This window comes from Mytilus trossulus, chromosome 3 (genome assembly GCF_036588685.1).
Source record: "Mytilus trossulus isolate FHL-02 chromosome 3, PNRI_Mtr1.1.1.hap1, whole genome shotgun sequence".
Classification (NCBI taxonomy): Eukaryota; Metazoa; Mollusca; class Bivalvia; order Mytilida; family Mytilidae; genus Mytilus; species Mytilus trossulus.
The window spans coordinates 16,050,048-16,072,134 of NC_086375.1; the positions used below are offsets into that span (position 1 = coordinate 16,050,048).

Sequence of the window (22,087 nt, forward strand, 5' to 3'; positions counted from 1 at the left end):
CGGTTTACTCCTGGTTTGCCCACTTTTAATTCTACCAATTATCTATTAGTAAAGAAAACAAAAAAGACAAAAGGTTTAAAAACAATGATATTCAGTAACAAAAGTGTCTTTATAGTTCATTAGTTTCTGAATAATTTTCATGATATGAATACGTTAATATTAGATGTTTGGGTGGGCATTTTCAGTCTCTTCTTAAGTTTGTTGTGCCATCCTTCCAGGTGATGTGTGGTACGGGTCCACACTGTTCGTGCTGCGTTGTAGGTTGCTGTTTCATAGTCAGTAAAAACTCTTTCTGGTTGAAGTTCTAACTGGCATTGTTAGTAATCATGATTATTAATTGAAAGATATTTTCTTGTTGTTGTTTTTTAAGAAAATGCTACCTTGGAAGGAGATTTCTATTCAAATTGTGTCATATTTATAGCTTTGATACTGAACAGTTGCATTTATATTCTAGTTGTTATAGAATTAATTGGATATTTTTTTATATTAAATTATCACAACAGTGTATTTTTTTTAAAATTAATTAAAAAAAGTTAAATAATGTCAAAAATATTCAAATGAGATTTATTCTAAAATATCTTTAGTTTCATTCTTATACTTTTTACTTTTTTTTCTCAGAATGTACCAATAGTTGAAACTTTTTGGTTGATAGATTGGAATAATAATTCGTTTTTAGTGCACATTTTTCCTTTTTTTCTATAAATACACATATATTTTCCTGTCAAAGTAATATAAAATCTTAGAAAGTTTTGCACATTTTCCTTGATTTAATAGCAAAATATAATATTCTTTTAAAAATGTACAGGTAAAATAATAGGCAAAAAATATGACTATAATTCAGAAATAAACTATAATTGTTAAAACAACAATTCCCTCTATGTTTACATATACATGTAATTAAAAGTGGGCAAACCAGAATGACACCATTATTTCAGCTGTCAAACAACTCATTAGCCCTGATCAAAATAAGAAAACGATTGAATTAAAGTATTGGGTTGTTTTGATAGTAATTAATCATTATGTCTCTTTTATGACTGGAAATGATTGGATGTTAAAGGCAAAAAGTTGGGTCAAAAAGATCATGAATTATTTTAAAATGACCGAAAAAGCCTTGAAAAATAAAAGGTAGATGACCCTTTCATGCTTTGCCCAGCCGGACTTTTACCAGACATTATACAATTGTCCGAAATATATGACCATTTTGAAAGCATATATCGGACATAGCTTGCTATACTTAAATCGATCCTCATTAGAAAAGAAATCATCCAAAGGGTCATTGTTTTTATAAACGAAAAATAAACTTTCTTTTGTTTAAAAAAGAAAAGAAAAAAACATAAAAAAAGTACTGGGTCCTTTTTTCTGTGATTATGAAAATTCCAAGTTATCTGCACTTACCAACCATCGCTTTTCATCTACTGTATCATTAGCTAGATGTCTATTGTACAAATCTTCTGCTTTCATTAAATATTGTGCTGTCTTCCTGCGGACAGCATCTCTTCTTGCTTTATTCTTATCAGCTGTAAATTACAAATTCAAAATCACAACTTAACATACATATTGTACATAAAACAACTTTCAAAATATTTTTTGAGGACAAATATCATCCTTTTGAAATCATTTTTCAACAGCATTTCTTACTTAACAGGTAATTAAAATTTTGGAATCCACAACTTAATGAATTACTTATGAAGGATGTTGTATCCAGGTGTTAAGTAAACTACAAAATATCAATCCAAAATGGGTCCATACTGTAAATTCATAAATTGTTGTGTGCATTATTACTGCCATTTTTCAAAAATTAAAATATGCATACAGGTCTATATTCGAGTTATCAGAATGTAATTTTATCATTGTGATACTCACGCATTCACATTATTTGCATTGATAAAAACCTTGCAATAATTTGAATAAAACTTCTGAATTTACAGTTCTCAAAATTATATATAAGTATTGGATTAAGTGTTTTTTTTCATTTATATTTTTGTTGATTTGCTGTTGCTAATTCTAAGTTTATTTCTGAATTTTGTAAAATGTTGGGTTTTTTTTCCATCTGCAATAAAAAGATGGAAAAAGAGGATTATCTTGAAAGAAAAAAAACAACAGGAAAAATCCTCACATCTTCATGCTTTTATATCAAAATTCTTACTTTGTACACCCTGGAGAAGTATTCCAACACCACTCTTGTAATATGAAAACGCCAGCTCAAACTTAGAACTGGCTTCACATTCCTGTGCCAAGCATATCTGATCAGCAGCACAATAAATATAATCCTCCTTTCCACCAAGATCCATTGTTGATACACTTTCATTGGTTCCTGATCTAAATCGATGGGAGGGGCTCCGTTTTGATCCATGTCGTGGAGATGATGTTACACTTGATGTTCGACTAGAAGATGAGGAGGTTCTACTGTGCCAGGAAAGTTCAAGGTCACCTTTACCACATTCAACAGACGACAAAGTTCTCGGCTTTAATGGGTCAAAATCACTGAGATCTGGCTCTGTGGATGTATTGGTGTAGGTATCAAGTTCTGATGAAGGGTCAGGCAATGATTGGGTAAAATCTGACCTGTCCAAGTTCAAACTAGGAGGCTGAAAATTTAACATAGTTATAAATTAAAATTTGTAAAGGACTCCATAGAATAATGTGTCTCTCCTGCAATTACTACTTTCAGTGTAAAAGTGTAAAGTTGACTGTAACAAGTGTGTCCATTTATCATTTATTTATAAGAGCCAGACTACCAATGTTCTTAGCTCATGCTAGCTTTCAGTAACATTGTTTTATATTACAGATTACAATTGTGTCGAGGTTTGTGATTGGATAAAAACACAGAGATGTCAGTGTATATTCAGGAAACTGCCAGGGTATATACGACGTTTGTATCCCCAATGAGAACCTAAAAAACGTCATCATAACACCGGTTACTATGTGACGTAGTCAAAAGCTATCAAATTGTCAGGGGTTCACATAGGGAAAATAATGACGTGCTTCAGTCAATAATACATTTTTGATACAAAAACACGCAATTTACACTTTTTAAAATACTTAAATTTAATGTTGAAAGTGTTAATATAAATTATTACATACAGGATAAAATTATGATCACGGCAAATTAGAAAATCCTTCACGTATGCCAAACATATTAGGGCATATAAACTCTAAGCTGGGAATTTCACAGTATATACCCTGTCTGAGACCTGAATAACATATAATATATATGCTATAATTTATCATTACTTAGCACTGTTTTATCTGACTAATATACTGACATTACAAAGTCAAGAGCTGATGAGGTTTTTTTTGTTTATTATCTTTGTAGTTTTTGTTATTTCGCTGATCTTCTTTATTTATTTATTTTATGAATGAGTTATAACAGTTGGTCGAAAAATTAAAATCATTAAACAATCAGTTCTTACTTTAAAATGATAATAAAATATGGCTTGACATATTGTATGAAATGCTTTCTAATATTGGAGTCAGAACATTGAGCTCTAGATGTCCTTTATAAAAAAAAATCCAAAGTACTGTTGAGTTGCTGTCTCACATACATTCATTTCAATATTATGTCTATCTTTACACAACTTGAATAAAATCTCTCTAGAAACAAAGCCTGGTTATCTGTTCAATCAACACCTTTTTAAGGAGGGGGGTCTTTATGCACTACACACCTCCCTTACCTGATCATCTTCATCATCTTGTTGTAAAGGTACTTTACTATATTCTTCTGTCTCATCTATACCTGTAATAAACACAACATTGTTTTATTTTGGTCCCACTAACAACATATATCACCTGTCTCCTATCAAAGATGCAAAGAACAAATAAGTTATCTAATTTTAAAAAAAAGTTTAAAATATACCATCATCATGATTGGTTTTATTCCAAGTAAAGTTTGCTATAAAAATGTCCACAAATACAGATTTGGTATATTCCATGAATGCCTTTGGATATGTATAAATCCTCTAAAAAAAAATTGACTTAAAACAAAATAGAAGGTACATAATAACAATTCTCAGACCTTTTTTAGACTGAATAAACATGTCTTTGTGTAGTCAATTTAATTAAAACCTAGTTTTGCATCATAAACATTTTTTTGCAAATCCAATTAATCTATATACTACAATAATTCTCCCTTGAAAGAATTAATCAGAATAGGAATTATAAATGTATTCATATAGTATTTATTGAATAACTAATCAAAGAATTCAAATAGAGAAAAATATTTAAAGTGTGACTGAACAACACACTAATTCACAAATGCAAGTAGCGCATGAGTTAAATATCAGTGTTGTTCGGTCACGAATTGAATATTTCTTCAATACTTAAATTCTTTTATTAGTTATTCTTTTCATTACATTGGCAAATTGTTTTTTTTTAAGAAATGAATGTAAAACATGTAAGGAACTATATCTTTTTTCTACGCATTCACAATTTGTTTTGATCCGCCGTTGTCAAGACGTTCAACGTAACCACATTTATTTCACATGTGAAATTATCAGTTTTTATTTAACTGGGAGATCAATGTAATTCATTGCAACCAATGTAATAAATACCTGTATTATTGTTCTTTAAAGCTAAAGTGATCCCAAAACTATGTTGAAATGTTTTAAGGACATGTTAGTAGTCTAAGACTAGGAAAGGCAAGGATATAACTTCACATCTATTGAAATGATGTTATTGAATAAAAGGGAAAGTTAGTATTCCTGTTCTAGAACATGAAAAGCAGGAACATGTGACACAGATAGATACACCATGTTAAAAAAGACTACTGGAAATTCAAATAAGACAACTGTTGCCAATGTCCTCATGATAAATATGAGGTTTTATTGTCATCTGTCAATATAAAATATATATGTTGTATGATCAAAGAACTATAATAGGTTAACACACTGTCACCAAAAAGCTCCTTATTAACTAGCTCTAAAGAAAATCTGTCATTCCCAAAACATTAAAACTTTTTTTTAATTTTCATGACATTGCTCAAAGAACAAGTTGTTATCAATTAAATAAGAAATAAACAAGAATTGTAGATGTGTTTTGGCCACTAGGCTGATAAAAAACTTCATAAAATCTGATATGAAGTGTAGGCCATAGAGTGTTAACAAAACAAGATGGATTCTATTGATCTCATCAACATGATTAAGAGAAATAAGTGTCTGTAAAAACAGTTTAATCTTTATAAGGTATTTAACTTTCAATGGTGTTTTTGAATGATGTGCATTAATATGTTATGATGTCACATGGTTTTGTTAGTAAACTGAAAGGATAGTCTGGTTATCATAGGGATTTCCACAGAATAAAAAACATCAGACCTGCCAACTTTCTACATTTACTGTGGATTCATTTCTATTCATGGGATACCAGTGTTTTCATGGATTAGGTTGGTACAGTCAAACCACAAATCTAAATGTTCAATGAATTACAAATTTTCTATAGGAATGTTTGCAGACTTGCGCAAAGCCAGAAATCAAATGTCCAAAAATAGAAGATTTGCTAAATCCACTAAAAATTGGTATCAAAGAAAATAAACTGATCCACAGTATAAATTTAAACAAACCAACTCATAACAGGCATATACAGAAGTTATATTGACATTTAAGCATATATATTTTCAATTCAAAATGGTAGACTTTTAAACTAAAAACACTTATGAAGCATGTGTGAAAAAGCGATGCATTTCATACCCTTATAAGGCTTTGTGGTTAAAATCCGCAGAGAAGATAATTTAGATATGGAAAAGTTGGCAGGTATGATCTGTGTGAATCATCTTGAATCATTTATCTGTGTATAATATATACAACTGATGCTAAATATATGGTAGCAGCTAATAACAAACTTGTTTAATTTACACTATTTATGTTAAATTATAAAAATATTAAACTTCCTTTAGGTGGTTTTAAAAGCTAGAAAATTTGATTAAAAAACATTTGACTTTTGAGGTGTATAGTAGGAAAATCTGTAATGCAATTTAGTTATACCTATAAGATCTCACCTTCTTTGGTCTCAAAACTTGTACCTTGAAAGGGAATAATTGAAAATTAAACTACAACAAGCTTTACTAAATTCAGAAATTCAGAAATTCAGAAATTTCAGATATTCTATCTCTGCGTTCAGAAAGCTGGTTTATATTAAGAAGCTAAGTCACTACATGAGTATTCCATGGAACAAGCATATTGCCTGCTAAATCCAGTGAATATATTTGTCTAAGAATTCTCCTGAAATAAAGTTCAATAGACCCTGAAAATGAGGGCAAAACTCTACTTACTAAGTTTAAAGTTATTTGAACTTCCAACAGTGCAACTTCATCAACAAGAGTGCACACACTGAAATGTCTCGCCTTCTTTACCAATCATTGATATTATGTTGATAGTCCTAAGTATAAAGCTTTGTTACAACTGTCACATAAACTTAACATTAACCAATACAGCTAAACAAAGACCAATGAACCATGAAAATGAGGTCAAGGTCAGTTGAACCATGCCAGAGAGACATGTAAAGCTAACAATGCTTCCATACATTAATTATAGTTGACCTATTACTTATAATTTAAGAAAAGTAGACCAAAACACAAAACTTAACACTGTGCAATGAACTATGAAAATGAGGTCAAGGTCAAATGACATCTGCCAGCTAGACATGTACACCTTACAATCATTCCATACAACAAATATAGCAGACCTATTGCATAAAGTGTAAGAAAAACAGACCAAAACACAAAAACTTAACTATAACCACTGAACTATGAAAATGAGGTCTAGGTCAAATGACATCTGCCCGCTAGACATGTACACCTTACAATCATTCCATACAACAAATATAGCAGACCTATTGCATAAAGTGTAAGAAAAACAGACCAAAACACAAAAACTTAACTTTAACCACTGAACCATGAAAATGAGGTCAAGGTCAAATGACATCTGCCCGCAAGACATGTACACCTTACAAGTATTCCATACAACAAATATAGTAGACCTATTGCATAAAGTGTAAGAAAAACAGACCAAAACACAAAAACTTAACTATAACCACTGAACCATGAAAATGAAGTCAAGGTCAGATGACACCTGCCAGTTGGACATGTACACCTTACAGTCCTTCCATACACTGAATATACTAGCCCTATTGCTTATAGTATCTGAGATATGGACTTGACCACCTAAACTTAACCTTGTTCACTGATCCATGAAATGAGGTCGAGGTCAAGTGAAAACTGTCTGACGGGCATGAGGACTTTGCAAGGTACGCACATACCAAATATAGTTATCCTATTACTTAGTATAAAAGAGAATTAAACATTACAAAAAATCTGAACTTTTTTTTCAAGTGGTAACTGAACCATGAAAATGAGGTCAAGGACATTGGACATGAGACTGACGGAAACTTCGTAACATGGGGCATCTATATATAAAGTATGAAGCAGCCAGGTCTTCTAGCTTCTAAAATATATAGCCTTTAAGAAGTGAGCTAACGCCGCCGCTGTAGCCGCCGCCGGATCACTATCCCTATGTCTAGCTTTCTGCAACAAAAGTTGCAGGCTCGACAAAAACTATCTTGACTAAAAACTTTAACTTGAAGCAGGACAGAGGGATGACCAAATTATCTCAAAAATCTGTCATCAAGACCTTCATTTGCCAAATAGATCAATACAACACTTCCTGTTGGATTGCTTGGTTCTTCAGCTTCAGCTGATATTATGGAATAAAAAAAAAGAAAGTAAGAGATAGTAAGCCCTATGCATTGACTTTAATGCAGACTGTTATAGTAAAGTAAAATATTTTTAATTGATTATAAATAGCAAAATTCAACACCAATAATATTTTACCTGCACATGTATCCATGGCAGCAAACAGCCAACTGCTACTAGTCTTCAGCCCTGGAGTTGGAGGTCCAAGGTCATCTGATTTTAAAGGGTCAAATGAAGTAATGTCCAGCTCAGGGAGTGAGGTACTTAGGATGGACTCAGCATCTATAGCCTCTGAATCATCAGTATCATCAAAGGAGTTCAGACTGATGTTGTCAGGAACTCGTGGGAAATTCCATACTCCTTCTAAACTTTCATCTGTGTCACTGAAATTTGGGATTTGTTAATCATACAATTGTTTAGAAATACCAAAACAAAATCTAAATAAAAGTCTTCTGGTTTCCTTTTTTTTGTTTGTTTATCAGCTCATAGACATAATTCAGTCATTTGACTGTGATGTCATGAATATTATTTCATTGATTTACTCCTTATAAATGAAAGTTATAATTAGATTATAAGGACTGCCATATATATATTTTTTTAGTTTATTCAAAATAACATTAACCAGATGCTCCACAGGGGGCAGCTTTATACGACCGCAGAGGTTGAACCCTGAACAGTTGGGGCAAGTATGGACACAACATTCAAGCTGGATTCAGCTCTAAATTTGGATTGTGATTATATAGTTGACACAGCATAGGTGTCTGACACAGAAAGAAAGTGGTGTAATGAACTTAAATGTTTTGTTTTGTCTTTGAGCAATTCTCTATGCTGTTGAATATTAATAAAAAAAAAAATCACATCCCCCTTTCCCTTATTCCAAAACTGAGCTCAATTCAAATTTCTAATGGCCCCTAACAATAACTACTCTTTTAAATACATCATAAAATATTAAAATGTAAAAAAAGTGCTTGTTATCACAGAATGGTAAAGATTGTTTTAATTTATCAGTTGGTAGTAAAAGTGAATATACATTGTACATTGTATAAAACAATGATAAGTTGATTCAACTACTATTCTGGACAAAGAAAGATAACTCAAATTTTCAAAGAATATTGAAAACTTCTTGCTATTGCACAATATTGTGCAATTAGATCTCTTGCCATTGCGCAATACTGTGCAATTGAAAATACTTGCCATCGCCCAATACTGTGCAATTAAAGATTTCTTGCTATTGCTCAATACTGTTCAATTGAAAATTTCTTGTTATTACACAATACTGTGCAATTGAAGATTTCTTGCTATTGCTGAATACTATGCAATTGAAAATTTCTTGCTATTGCACAATACTTAATATGATAATTTTGGATCCTGATTTGGACCAACTTGAAAACTGGGCCCATAATCAAAAATCTAAGTACATGTTTAGATTCAGCATATCAAAGAAGCCCAAGAATTCAATTTTTGTTAAAATTAATCTTAATTTAATTTTGGACCCTTTGGACTTTAATGTAGACCAATTTGAAAATGGGACCACCATTTAAGAATCTACATACACAGTTAGATTTGGCATATCAAAGAATCCAAATTATTCAATTTCAAACGAAATCAAACAAAAGTTTAATTTTGGACCCCGATTTTGGCCAACTTGAAAACTGGGCCAATAATCCAAAATCTAGGTACATTTTTAGATTCAGCATATCAAAGAATGCCAAGGATTAAATTTTTGTTAAATCAAACTAAGTTTAATATGGACCCTTTGGACCTTAATGTAGACCAATTTGAAAACGGGACCAAAAATTAAGAATCTACATACACGGTTAGATTTGGCATATCAAAGAATCCAAATTATTCAATTTTTGATGAAATCAAACAAAGTTTAATTTTGGACCCAGATTTGGACCAACTTGAAAACTGGGCCAATAATCAACAAGAGGCTGTCACAACGACAGCAAACTGGATTTATTAACATTTATTTGTGTCCTGGCAATATCACAAGAACCATTACTGATGAATGGTGAAAGTGAAAATCGTCAATATCAAATTTGACCTCCATTTTGTCATCAGTATCAACATATTAAAATTTGAAAAGCTTAGATTGAATGGTTCATGAGTAAATGCAACAATGTGAATGGAAACATAAAATTGAGAATGGAAATGGGGAATGTGTCAAAGAGACAACAACCTGACCAAATAAAAAAACAAAAACAGAAGGTCACCAACAGGTCTTCAATGTAGCGAGAAACCAAGAATAATGCTTATTTGAGCCCTTTTTTGGACCCTAATTCCTAAACTGTTGGGACCAAAACTCCCAAAACCAATTCCAATCTTCCTTTTGTGGTCATAAACCTTGTGTTTAGATTTCATAGATATCTTTTCAATTTTACTAAAGTTAGAGTGCAATAACTAAAAGTATTTGGACACCACAGACGACGACGACGCAAACGTGTTATCAATTTACGACGAATTTTATTTTCAATTTTTGCAGTCGTATAAAAATGTGGTGTACACATTTAAATAATCTGCCACGGTGTGCATCACATATTTTATGTAATTTCTTCATAGACAGAAAAAATATAAGTCATTCCTTAAATGAATGTAGCTGTGTAACATTTTCTACACTAACCCATTCTCTTGTTGTGAACTGTTCCCGTTACTGTTTTCGTCATCAGGAGGATGTTTGACCGGTTGTATGGGTTCCGTCTCTTTCTTTTTATTATTCTGTGGATTTACTGACTGCATTATGTCCAGCTTAGATGGTTTTAATACCTTACCAGATACTCCTTCTTTAACTTTTCCACCCTATGTAAAAGAAACAACTAATTGGTTTCATTTATATGACAAGAATTTATACTGAGCATATAAAGAGCAGCTACATTGTAGCAATAACTGCATTATTTGAAAAAGATTTTAACTGAATATTGTATCCTATATCCTAATTGTAACCATATTCCAGGACTTGTGTTTTGTCTGAATTTTGTTGATAGAGAATAAGTGCTTGCAAGGAAGCTATTCATTATGAGTGGTTTAAGTCATCTCTTTAAACGTTTTAATGACAACCTCATGATTTAGTTGAATTTTTATAGAATATCTTTGTAACAGATGATAAATGGTATATTCAACATGTTGTAGCTTAAATCTTATCTATCTTTCACTGAATGCAACTTATCTAACATGAGCAACACACAAGGCCACAAGTGGGGGTTAATTTGTGCTCATCTGTGTAATTTTGTGGAATGTTGTCTTATTCTATTACCCACAGAGTTGTTTTTCTTAATAGTTTTGAATTTTACATTGGTATCTCTTTACTTTTTTTTGTTCTTTTAATTACATATATGCTATATTATGTCAATTGAAATACATCTTAACCCAAGAGGTACTTCAGAAGCCAGAATCATAAATATAGATAATGGCAGATTCAAACTGACAAAGATTCTGTGATTGTTCAATTTGTTAGATAAAACTTAGGAACAGCAAGGAATAAATGTTTAGTTCTATCTGTATTTTAACTTCTGCATGATCATGTTTTCAATTACTTGCAATAAAGAATTTTAAAGAACGTAATTAAGGGTCTATCAAGCTAATATTTTTTTTTAAATGAACACACTAATTCGTAAATGACCTTAACCTAGCTAACCCCCACATTTATATAATTTACACTTTCTGACTGCTCAGTTCCAAGAAAAATCTTTTTTGCAGTATTTCACAAACCTTAAGAAACTCTTCAAATATTTTGGAGTTATATAAATGTGGCTGACTTCCTATGAAGACTAAAAGATCTATGGCACTTTTTCTTCTTTCTTCAATAACTGTCTCTTCAAACCTTCCTGTATAAGCATAAAAAATTACACAGTCAATTAAATAGGGCAATGAACTCTATAGACTTACTTTATCATGTACTGATGGTAAAATATAGCATTAGATTGTAAATGCATCTTATCAGAAAAAATAACAATAGAAAGTTTAAAAGAGGCATATTGAATAAATTAAATATACTAATCTGTTGCATATTTTTAGACATATTTTCAACAGGCATGTTTGGAAAACTAAAGACATATTCAAATATTACTCTTGATTTGGGAAGTTATACATAGTTAATCAACTTATTTTCATGAATAAACGAATTACTTGAATATGAAGAACTTGGATATTCTATAAGTCTTATTTGAATGAATTATTGCTAATCTGTTAGAAAATATTAATCATATCAAAAGTACTAAGAGTTCCCAAGAAAATAATTTAGTTTACAGTATTAAGTATATAATATAAAAAAAGAACCATACCAAACAACTTTGGTTTAGCAAATACTGGGAATGGGTTCCTTCTGTGTAAAGCTTTGTGTAAATTTATCATTCCTTTGTACAATTCTTTAAAGTCATTATATCTCTTCCATATGATGATCTGAAAATACAAAAGATGATTAAAATTATAATTTTCTAAATTATTCATATTCATATCATATATAATTTCCACTCACGTAGGTGGAAGGGGCCCTTCTTAAACTTGCAGTGAGGTAAGAATTTTTTACTCTGTGTTAACGGTCTCAATGTGACATTGAGATAAAGTACAACAATAAAAGCACTGTTCCCATGCTTTTTGTGTTTTTTTGCTGTGCATATATATACTGCTATTTTCTAATAGATTGACACCCCATATATCTTTTCTTTTCTATCATATACACATGTATTGTCCTCGTCCTGGTGTTTTACAGGGTTGCATCAGTTTAAATATAAAGTCAAATTGATGTTCCTCGTTTTCTCTTCAGTAGTTAATTTAATTACATGAACAATGATGTACATTTGTTAAATAACACCTTAAAAAGTTTCTTAAGTTTCAACCTGTTTGTAATATTTTGCAACACCTTTGACATTTTTCTAGGCAATATTTTTTTTTTTGTCATCGTACCAGTAATATCAAATTCATTACATGAAAAAACTTTAAAAAGGTTTCATTTCCTTTTAGCATGTTTAGCCTTTTTACCATTAGAAAGGAAAATTTAAAGTATACTTTATTGTTTTGGATTGATAATACATGTATATCTTTGATTTTTCCAAGATATGATTTTCTATTTTAAACTGTTATTAATACAAACCTCTGTGAGCTTGTCTGATTCAGACATTCTAAAAACCTAGAAATATAAAAAAAAAAAAAACATGTACATTATTTAATTACATGTAGATGTAAATAAAACTGTTATCAAAACACTTACACACATTAAAAATTTTTGTGACTTGCTGAATAAAGAGTTAAGCAGGTAAAAGGAGTGCATCAATAGAAACAGTGGCAAAGCCGATGATACAAGAGCAATGAAGCTTAACAAATTATACATGATTTAAACCTACCCGATCTATCATTTACATGTATATGTACAATGTATGCTTACTACATCTGCTAATACATGATAGATGTATAATAACCTAAATTTTAAGATTTTTATGCCCCACCTACGATAGTAGGGGGCATTATGTTTTCTGGTCTGTGCATCTGTTCATTTGTTCGTCCATTTGTTTGTCTGTCTGTCCCGCTTCAGGTTAAAGTTTTTGGTCAAGGTAGTTTTTGATGAAGCTGCAGTCCATTGAATCAAGTTGTAACTTAGTACACATTTTCCTTATGATATGATCTTTCTAATTTTAAAGACAAATTAGACTTTTGACCCCAATTTCATGGTCCACTATACATAGGACCAAAACATTTACTAAATTTTATCACCGGTATAAGGAAATAATTCGTAAATATAACTCAACATGCAGACATCTTATACGTTCAGGTATATCACATCCATTTTTTTATGGAAATATTCTTTATAAAGCACAAAGATGTCAGTATTCTCCTCAGAAACTAACAAAACCTTTAAATAGACTTATTAGAAGGGGATATAGTTACGATACTGTTGTCAGGTCATTAAAGATTGCATATTTTGGCTTTAATATTGATTCACTGATAGGGTCTTTGCATCGGAACTAAACACATTTATTTCTAAAAAAAACAGTTGTTGGCATGACACGGGTTATGTTCTTCTCATATATTTTATGATAGTATGATACTTAACCCCTAACGGGAGGGACTGTGCCTGATATTCATATGATGAAGACATAATCTTTCAATCAGTTTAATTGAGGTCTGGAGCTGGCATGTCAGTTAACTGCTAGTTGTTATTTATGTATTATTGTCATTTTATTTATTTTCTTTTGTTACATCTTTTGACATCGGACTCTGACTTCTCTTGAACTGAATTTTAATGTGCGTATTGTTATTCTTTTACTTTTCTACATTGGCTAGAGGTATAGGGGGAGGGTTGAGATCTCATAAACATGTTTAACCCCGCCGCAATTTTGCGCCTGTCCCAGGTCAGGAGCCTCGGCCTTTGTTAGTCTTGTATGATTTTAAATTTAAGTTTCTTGTGTATAATTCGGAGTTTAGTATGACGTCCATTATCACTGTACTATTATGCACATTTTTAGGGGCCAGCTGAAGGACACCTACGGGTGCGGGAATTCTCGCTACATTGAAGACCCATTGGTTGGCTTCGGCTGTTGCCTGCTCTATGGTCGGGTGATTGTCGCTTTGACATATTCACCATTTCCTTTCTCAATTTTATAGAAAATGAATGTGTTAGTTTCAGGGTAAAGTTTTTGGTCAAGGTAGTTTTTGATGAAGTTGAATTCCAATCAACTTGAAACTTAGTATACATGTTCCCTATGGTGTGGTCTTTCTAATTTTATTGCCAAATTTGATTTTTTACCAAATTTCACTGTCCATTGAACATGGAAATTGATAGTGCGAGTAGGGCATCTTTGTACTTTGGACATATTCTTGTTTTAATCTAAATTTATTGAAAAAATATGTTTAAGGTTTGAATGCTTAAAAGAACAATTTTCAGCATACCTATTAACTGCTTTTTGTAATTGCTTGCATTGAAATATTAGTTTCCTGAAACATTGATGACTTGATTGCTTCCCATAATAAATATGGTAGATACATGAACATGTACTAAGTCAATCATAAGCTAAGTGGTTGATCTAAGAAAGTACTTCTGTCCTAAGTCAGTATAGTGGCTGCCATGATACACAGAGGTCCCACGTTGAAGTTCAGGTGAATAGAAGCAATTTTGTAATGAAATTCATGCTCTCTGGTTATATTGGCGTCCAACTAAAAAACACAGGGTTGTTAGAGAGGAATTCTAGCAAGGTAATGTGTGTTAGAGTCATAATGGTATGATGACTCTCAGAGGTTAGGAGAAGTGTGACAGGATTGCTTTCCTGAGTAAAAGTTATCCATCTATTAAGTAGTTCTTTAGCTCACTTATACCCTGCCTTTTACTACTACGGTCAAAGGTTCAAGTCCTGATGGAGACAAAAGATGATTTTGTAAAGAATTACACATCATAAAGAAGCATATGATTTTCCACTAATTTGTAAATATATATCTGCCGGAAAATTTATGCACTAATTACCTTTTGGTGCTCACCAGGTGGCAGATGACTAAATTTTAGAAAGAATTAATTATAAATAATACCGATCTGGACCAAAAAAAATCACTTATCAGGATGAATCGACCTAGCATGCCCAGGGCAGATCACATGATGCCTACAGGTGCGAGAATTTCTCGTTGCATTGAAGACCTGTTGGTGACCTTCTACTGTTGTTTAATCTATGGTCTGGTTGTTGTTCTTCATTTGACACATTCCCCATTTCCATTCTCAATTTTTGGAAAAGGCTAAAGCCTAGCAGAACTAGCATAATTTAGAAAAAGAGATCCCAACTAGTTAAAACTTCCTCTGTGCAGTGACAGTGCATATAAGAATAATATGGGGACGAAGTCCCCATTTACGGTAGAAAAATCAATAAAAAAAAAAAAAAAAAAAAAAAAAAACAGGAAAATTTCCCAAATTTTTCATTCTACTAATGAACTCAAAATCGTTAACTTTTGCGCAGATATCGGTCTGGTTTGCATGAGACTTTGGAAAAAAATAATTTATTAGTCAAGAAAAATATAAGATTGGATCTCAATACAAATTCAATTTTAATAATACACCTTATCGCTAATCCCGGCTGACCCTGCCGCTTGAACTTTGGACGTCAACAACAATCACTTTTCCATTGTGGCGTCAGATATTTTGTTTTATGACGTCAACATTTTACGGGAACCTGTGTGAAATCCAGCAATGGCGGATAAATAGCGATAAGGTGTATTGTTTGATATGAAAAAAATGTTACCTGATACAAGCGTTTCTTTTGTTTACATCGAATATGACGTCATAACTTAAACGATGTCACAGCTAATTCCCTAACAACAGAACCAAAATCGGGAACGTTACGTACGGTATTTCGGTTTCTTTTATCGACATGATTGAATTAAAAAAAAAATACATACAGACTTCGTCCCCATTCACAGGTTATGCCTGCCTCATATTAAGGATTTTGAGTAAGTTTATACTGACCCCAAAAAAATAACAATATACAACTAAATTTTTATCAGTTCACCGACTCCTGCACGGTTAGCAACTAGTCCGATGCCCCAGACTAGTAAAATTTCATTCGGACTAGTAAGTTTTTGCAAAACTTTGTTTGGACCAATAAGAAAAATGTCAGAATATTGCTCTTCGGACTAGTAGTTGAAAAAGTTTTTGGTGCAGACTGTATTTCTGTACCCGGTTTGTCACAAACTTTGTGACGTTGGGCTGTTGGGGGTTGTTCTTGTGGGCTAAGTTTTATAGGGCACAGAATGTAATGGGGTTAAATTAAGAATGCAAACGTACTCTCATTGTAACTTTATAAATTGTAAAGCCATTTGGATGTAATGTTGGATCAGAAACATTAAAATTCCATATTTTATCTTGTACAGATGTTTGTCGTTTCATTCTCGATGCCATACTTGCGGTGTTATGTCGTAAAATGGATATGATAAGTCTCTTCAACAGGATTGTTTTATATCAATATGCTTATTTTTCATGTTATAAATAAATTTCTGTTTTCTGATTCAGTGAAAGACGAATCATTTATCAAAAAACAAAAATAATGTATAGGTCGTAAAAGTCTCAGCGCAACTGTATTCCTGTCCATGACTCATTAGGGGACCAGATTCAAGCATTAAAATATAAAAAATGGGACTTTTAACCATTCTAAAGAAAATGAAACAGAAAGAAAAGGAAGTCAGACTTTTGATGTTGTATCCTTTATGTTTTACTTGCTACTTGATCATTTTGTCTTCTATTTTATATGTAAAAGCATACGATTATCTCACATTTCAAAATTATTTGTATAAAAACAAAAACAAAATCATAAAGAGAAAAACATTGCCATTGACATTGCCATTGTGTTTTGCATATTTGAAAAAATACAGACTTGCCCTAATTATATTTCTGCCATGCCCAGGGTAATTATTCGACCTTACTGTGCTGTCAGTTGTCAAATGGTCATTTTTGGCTAGGGACTCAGCGTCACATTCAGATTGAATAAAATTTAACTGTGATTTGTATATATAAAAAAAAACACAGACTTTCCCAAATCATATTTCTGCCATGCCCAGGGTAATTATTCGACCTTACTGTGCCGTCAGTTGTCAAACGGCCGTTTTCGGCTACGGTCAGAGTCACATTCAGATTGAATAAAATTTTACCATGATTTGTCAAAATATTCTTATTACGATTGGTCAGAGGTCTCACATAATTACAGTTATCGTTATTTATGAAAAAAAGGTAATGTGATTTGCCAGAAACATTTGATTTTTTTATCATAAAAAAGAGAGAGCAGATTTTATTGTCATGCACAAAAAAATCCCGATAATGTCCATTGGCAAAATTTTTTACCGTTATTAGTCATGTAGGTACCCCCCATGTCTTTATACATCATTTCTCAATAATTTAGCACTCCTTTTAGGACACATTTTCCAGATCTAGATTAAAGGTGCATCTGTATCCCTGCTCTATTAAAAGTTTCCAGCACTTTCATAATCATCCCTTTGTTGGGTAGTAAAGAAATAATTAATGTTCTTTAAAGAACATAATCGACTGAGGGTGACCATCTCTAATAATTTTAGAATTTAATTTCCCAAAAAACATTTTGTGTAGTATAAAATCAAACCTCTTTACTCGTTTTCATGTCCCTTGATAATTGTTAAGGATACTTTTTTAAAAAGGCTTTGAATCTTTTTATATAGTATAAATAAAGAGATGAGTTATGGTGGTATGATTGCCAATGAGATAACTCTCAATTTGAGTCTTAATGATGTGGATACAAGTATTTAGACTGCAAAGGTTCCAAAACTGATAGACAGACATTAAAATATATCTTTTGATTATCAAACCTTAACATCATGTAGGGGATTGGACAATGCTGGAAAAACAACGATTCTTAAGAAATTTAATGGTGAAGATATAGATACAATTTCACCAACGCTTGGATTTAATATCAAAACATTGGAACATAAAGGGTAAGATAATCATTTTATACATGTCATTCACAGTAACAGATTATTTCATACTAGGATTTGGGGATTTTAACAGTGAAACTGGACTCTCATGATGAGTCTTATGAAATATAAGATAAAATATGATATAAATAAGCAGATACAAGTATGGTATGAATAAAGTTAGAATTTTATTTCTATAAAAAAATAATACATGTACCAGATTTGTATCAGAAAACAGAAAACAGCTATTTCAGGAGATTCAATTTTAAAAGAAAAGAGAGTTAAAATTTTAGTAATCTTGTTTGAGTTATTCAATGCTATTGATTTATATTGATAAATATCAGAGTTGGCAGAGTTAGTGATGCTTGTCATGCTTATGAATTTGTATGCACAATTTTACATGTTAAAAGAGAATATTTTACGACATGAATTCTAAGAAACTGTTTGAGAATGGTTATTGACTGTAACATTTCCATAGTAGGTCTAGTTCATTTATACATAAAAATGTATATGCATTTATTATTTACCAGATTTGATGTAAAGCAAAATTTGAACTTTTTGTATACACTTCTACTATATATTATATTCTTTAGGTTTAAACTTAACATTTGGGATGTAGGAGGTCAGAAATCTCTACGATCCTACTGGAGGAATTATTTTGAGAGTACAGATGGGTTGATTTGGGTTGTAGATAGTGCTGATAGAATGAGAATGAATGACTGTAAACAAGAACTTCAGGCTTTACTAGTGGAGGAGGTACAATACTTTATTTATAAAAGTCATTGAAAGTGTCAGACTTAAAATAACAACATGACAAACAGAGCATATTTAGGGCTGTGACTGAAGTGAACATATTTATTAAAAGGTTTGGAGAGAAGGGCAATCAAAGTCCACACGTACTGAATAATTTTGTAAAAAATATTTTGAAACAAATCAAAAATAAAATTGACTGCCATATTCCTGATTTGCTTCAGATGCTTTGCAAATTAAAGCGGTTGATGTAAAACAATGTTTACTACATGTACATGCCTAACTTGTCTAAAAGCTGAAATTAACAGAGATAATTAACTTTATTATGCAGTAGTTTGAGAACAAAACTTTTAGCTTGTAGCATAAACGTATTTACACTTTTGGTATTTAGCTGTATTTTGACTACCAATGACCCTATATCACCTCCGAATAACCTTTTGACGTCAAGCAACAATCACTTTTTAGTTGTGACGTCATATGTTTTGAATTATGAAGTCAAAGTTTACGGGAACCTGTGTGATGTTATGTAATGGCGGACAAATTTGCATACAAGTGTAAATACGTCTATTCTTAACTTGAAATCTTCAGAAAAAAAAGCTTTAAATCAATTCTTGCTGACTATAGAAGAGATTTAAATTCTGTCCATTATGCATATGGCATATAAAGATCAAGTCTTGAAAATTGTTTTAATATTTTTTTTTACTATGTCATGTATGTTTTGATACTTTGTTCAACAATCATAATAATAAATGAATTCAAAAATTTCTGAACTGTGAGAAGTTAAAAAAATTCAGGAATATTTAATCGATAATGCTGAAAATGTATTATGTTTATCACACATTATATTTTAAATAAGATATTTTTGATACAGTTTATACTTTGAATATTTATATTTCATGCATTTATCTATTTTAGAGACTAGCAGGAGCTACCCTACTTGTATTTGCAAACAAACAAGATCTACCAGGTTCTCTTACAGGACAATCAATAAGAGAAGTAGGCATTTTATTAAAAGAAGCTTTTTATAGTTTTGTGAAGAAAAAAAGTTCAATGTAACTCATTCAGATCATGTTTTGATGAAACATATATAATTTTCCCGTATACTCAATTTATAATGAAAAAAATATCACTATTGCCAAGCTGGAAAGAAAAGTATTCTGAAAATATTCACTTAATAGACCAGTTTTGATTATCTCCCTTGTCACAATTTAGAAGAAAATTTGTTCTCATTTTTTAAGCTTTTATTGTGTATAATAATTTATCGAGAGCATACACTATATTTTACTTAGTACAGAATTTTTTGTGATTGTAGTAACAGTTAAGTGATCATGTGTCACTAATCTAAATTTCATTCTGTTTGTTACACCTTCTATATCTCATCACTACTAGAAGATGCCAACGAAATCTTGGTACTATTGGATAAGTCTTCTAAGAAAGAGTTTTAAATTTGTATACAGTATGTCTACTGAGCATGCTAAAAGCCCATAAGACACAGATCAATAACTACCTCCAAATTTTAATATTTTCTCAAACATTGGCGTTTTCTGTGGAAAAAAAATTTGTTCAAAGACAAATTTAGGAAGTTCAAACACTACATTTATATGTCATATCACAAATATTTCTGACTTTGTATGGTTTCAAAGGAGTTTGGGCTCAATGAAATCGGTCTCTTCCTTTAGTAGTAAAAATAGGACTGAAGTTATAAGAAGAATACAGTCTGTAAACACATAATAGGAACAATAATGTTATGGAATCACATTTGTTAAATTTTTACCAATTTAAGTAATATATTGAAAGATTAACATTGATATTATAGTTTTGTCCTCAATTTGCACATTTGAAGTACAATGTATAAATATGAAGTCATTTGCCTTCAGTATGGAATAATTTTATGCAAAAAGTTGATTTGTTGATATTGATTGATGTATGAAAGTTGAAATTTGGCAATATATTAAAAATCCATTTAATTATTATAGGCAATGGAATTAGATGAAATAAAGACGCATCACTGGTTAATACAAGACTGTAGTGCTGTGACGGGGGAAAATTTACTCAAGGGTATAGACTGGGTGATAGATGATATAGCTTCAAGAATATTCACCATGGACTGAAAAAACTATTTATAGATCTGATGAAATAAGCTTATCTGTGATAGATGGATGATATATGTTGTAGACCAACAGTATTTAATGAGAAGTACTTTAACTGTACTGAAGTTGGCCGGATGCAGGAATTCCAAAGATATGTCCATTTCTAAATAAATTGATAAATTATTGTACACAAATTTGTTGAACTTGTAAATACAGCAACTGGTGATAAATCATTAATCTGGTGACAAATTGTTTGCACTTTTCTTGGGTCACTTTGTTTTATAACAGTAGCTTATAACTGCCTAGGTGGTCTTGATATCCTCCTCTCAAGGGCTTACGGCTAGGCTTATTTGCTGTTTCTCTATCAAGGATGAGTTTTTAGGAGTAAGAGCAAAGATTTGTCAGCTTGGAATCAGAATATTTTGTATGGGTATGATGAGATGTCTTCCTGCAGATTGTTTACCTTTTGAGCTAGCACTTTTTAGAAGAACCCAACTTGATGTGTTAGTCCAAAACAAAGAAATGTATATTCACATCTCATTAATTAAGATGTTATCACCTTGAATATGCATATTACATTAACCTCTGGGCATTCCACAGCCATCAATAAATAGCTAACTTATTCCTTCCTTTGCTTTCTTCCTTAATTATCCATCTGTTTATCATTCAATAAAATGTGTTCATGGGTATTTACTTGTCTTGTTAAAACTAGTCTTTTCCTGAGGAATATATTGAAGGAAAGCCCTATGTCAAAATAGTGTATACATTCTATATTCCAGCCAAAAAAAAACCAAGGTCATCTCCACATTTCTTGATTCTGGTCACTCAGTTTTTATATGACTGCAAAAATTATAAAAAAATTGGTCGTATATTGGTACATTTGTATCACATTGTCTATGTCAGCGTCGTCCGAAGACGGATGGTTTCCAGATAATAACTTTAGTATAAGTAAATAGATATCAATAAAATTTTAACACAATGTTTATAACCACATAAGGAAGGTTGGGATTGATTTTGGGGTCCAATTGGTTTTGGAATTATAGGCCCAAAGGGGCCCAAAACAAGCATTTATCTAGTTTCAGGACAACAAGTTGTGTATAAGTATTTCAATTGCTTTGGTTGGAATTTATTTGAAGAGTTATGGGGTAAACAGTATAGG

At 31.5% G+C, this 22,087-nt stretch overlaps 2 protein-coding genes across 3 annotated transcripts in view; one reads left to right on the top strand and one right to left on the bottom strand.

The window, feature by feature from the left end:
- The window catches only part of LOC134710247 (ribosomal protein S6 kinase delta-1-like), a 32,572-nt gene extending 16,022 nt beyond the window's left edge, over positions 1 to 16,550 (bottom strand). Inside the window, exons 1-10 of one of the 2 annotated variants that reach the window (XM_063570522.1) lie at positions 16,437 to 16,550; positions 12,771 to 12,806; positions 11,962 to 12,079; positions 11,390 to 11,505; positions 10,305 to 10,480; positions 7,820 to 8,064; positions 5,990 to 6,013; positions 3,675 to 3,736; positions 2,147 to 2,588; positions 1,396 to 1,517 (exon numbers count right to left, since the gene is read on the bottom strand). In XM_063570522.1, coding sequence (XP_063426592.1) covers positions 1,396 to 1,517; positions 2,147 to 2,588; positions 3,675 to 3,736; positions 5,990 to 6,013; positions 7,820 to 8,064; positions 10,305 to 10,480; positions 11,390 to 11,505; positions 11,962 to 12,079; positions 12,771 to 12,806; positions 16,437 to 16,550 — 1,455 coding nt within the window. The remainder of the gene's footprint in view (positions 1 to 1,395; positions 1,518 to 2,146; positions 2,589 to 3,674; positions 3,737 to 5,989; positions 6,014 to 7,819; positions 8,065 to 10,304; positions 10,481 to 11,389; positions 11,506 to 11,961; positions 12,080 to 12,770; positions 12,807 to 16,436) is intronic. The other variant, XM_063570523.1, reaches the window with a different exon arrangement.
- A 155-nt stretch (positions 16,551 to 16,705) lies between these two features.
- Positions 16,706 to 21,122, top strand: LOC134709262 (ADP-ribosylation factor-like protein 2). Its single transcript, XM_063569431.1, has 5 exons — positions 16,706 to 16,846; positions 17,999 to 18,109; positions 18,682 to 18,844; positions 19,754 to 19,834; positions 20,815 to 21,122. The coding sequence occupies exons 1-5, from the start codon at positions 16,782 to 16,784 to the stop codon at positions 20,947 to 20,949; spliced, it is 555 nt and encodes a 184-aa protein (XP_063425501.1). The 5' UTR covers positions 16,706 to 16,781; the 3' UTR covers positions 20,950 to 21,122.
- The last annotated feature ends 965 nt before the right edge of the window (positions 21,123 to 22,087 follow it).

Excerpts from the sequence above, each read along its gene's own strand:
- LOC134709262 (XM_063569431.1), top strand. The coding sequence starts at position 16,782 with ATGGGACTTTTAACCATTCTAAAGAAAATGAAACAGAAAGAAAAGGAA. Across the intron at positions 16,847-17,998 it reads GAAGTCAGACTTTTGATGTT|GGGATTGGACAATGCTGGAA; the intron begins GTATCCTTTATG and ends AACATCATGTAG. Across the intron at positions 18,110-18,681 it reads AAAACATTGGAACATAAAGG|GTTTAAACTTAACATTTGGG; the intron begins GTAAGATAATCA and ends TATATTCTTTAG.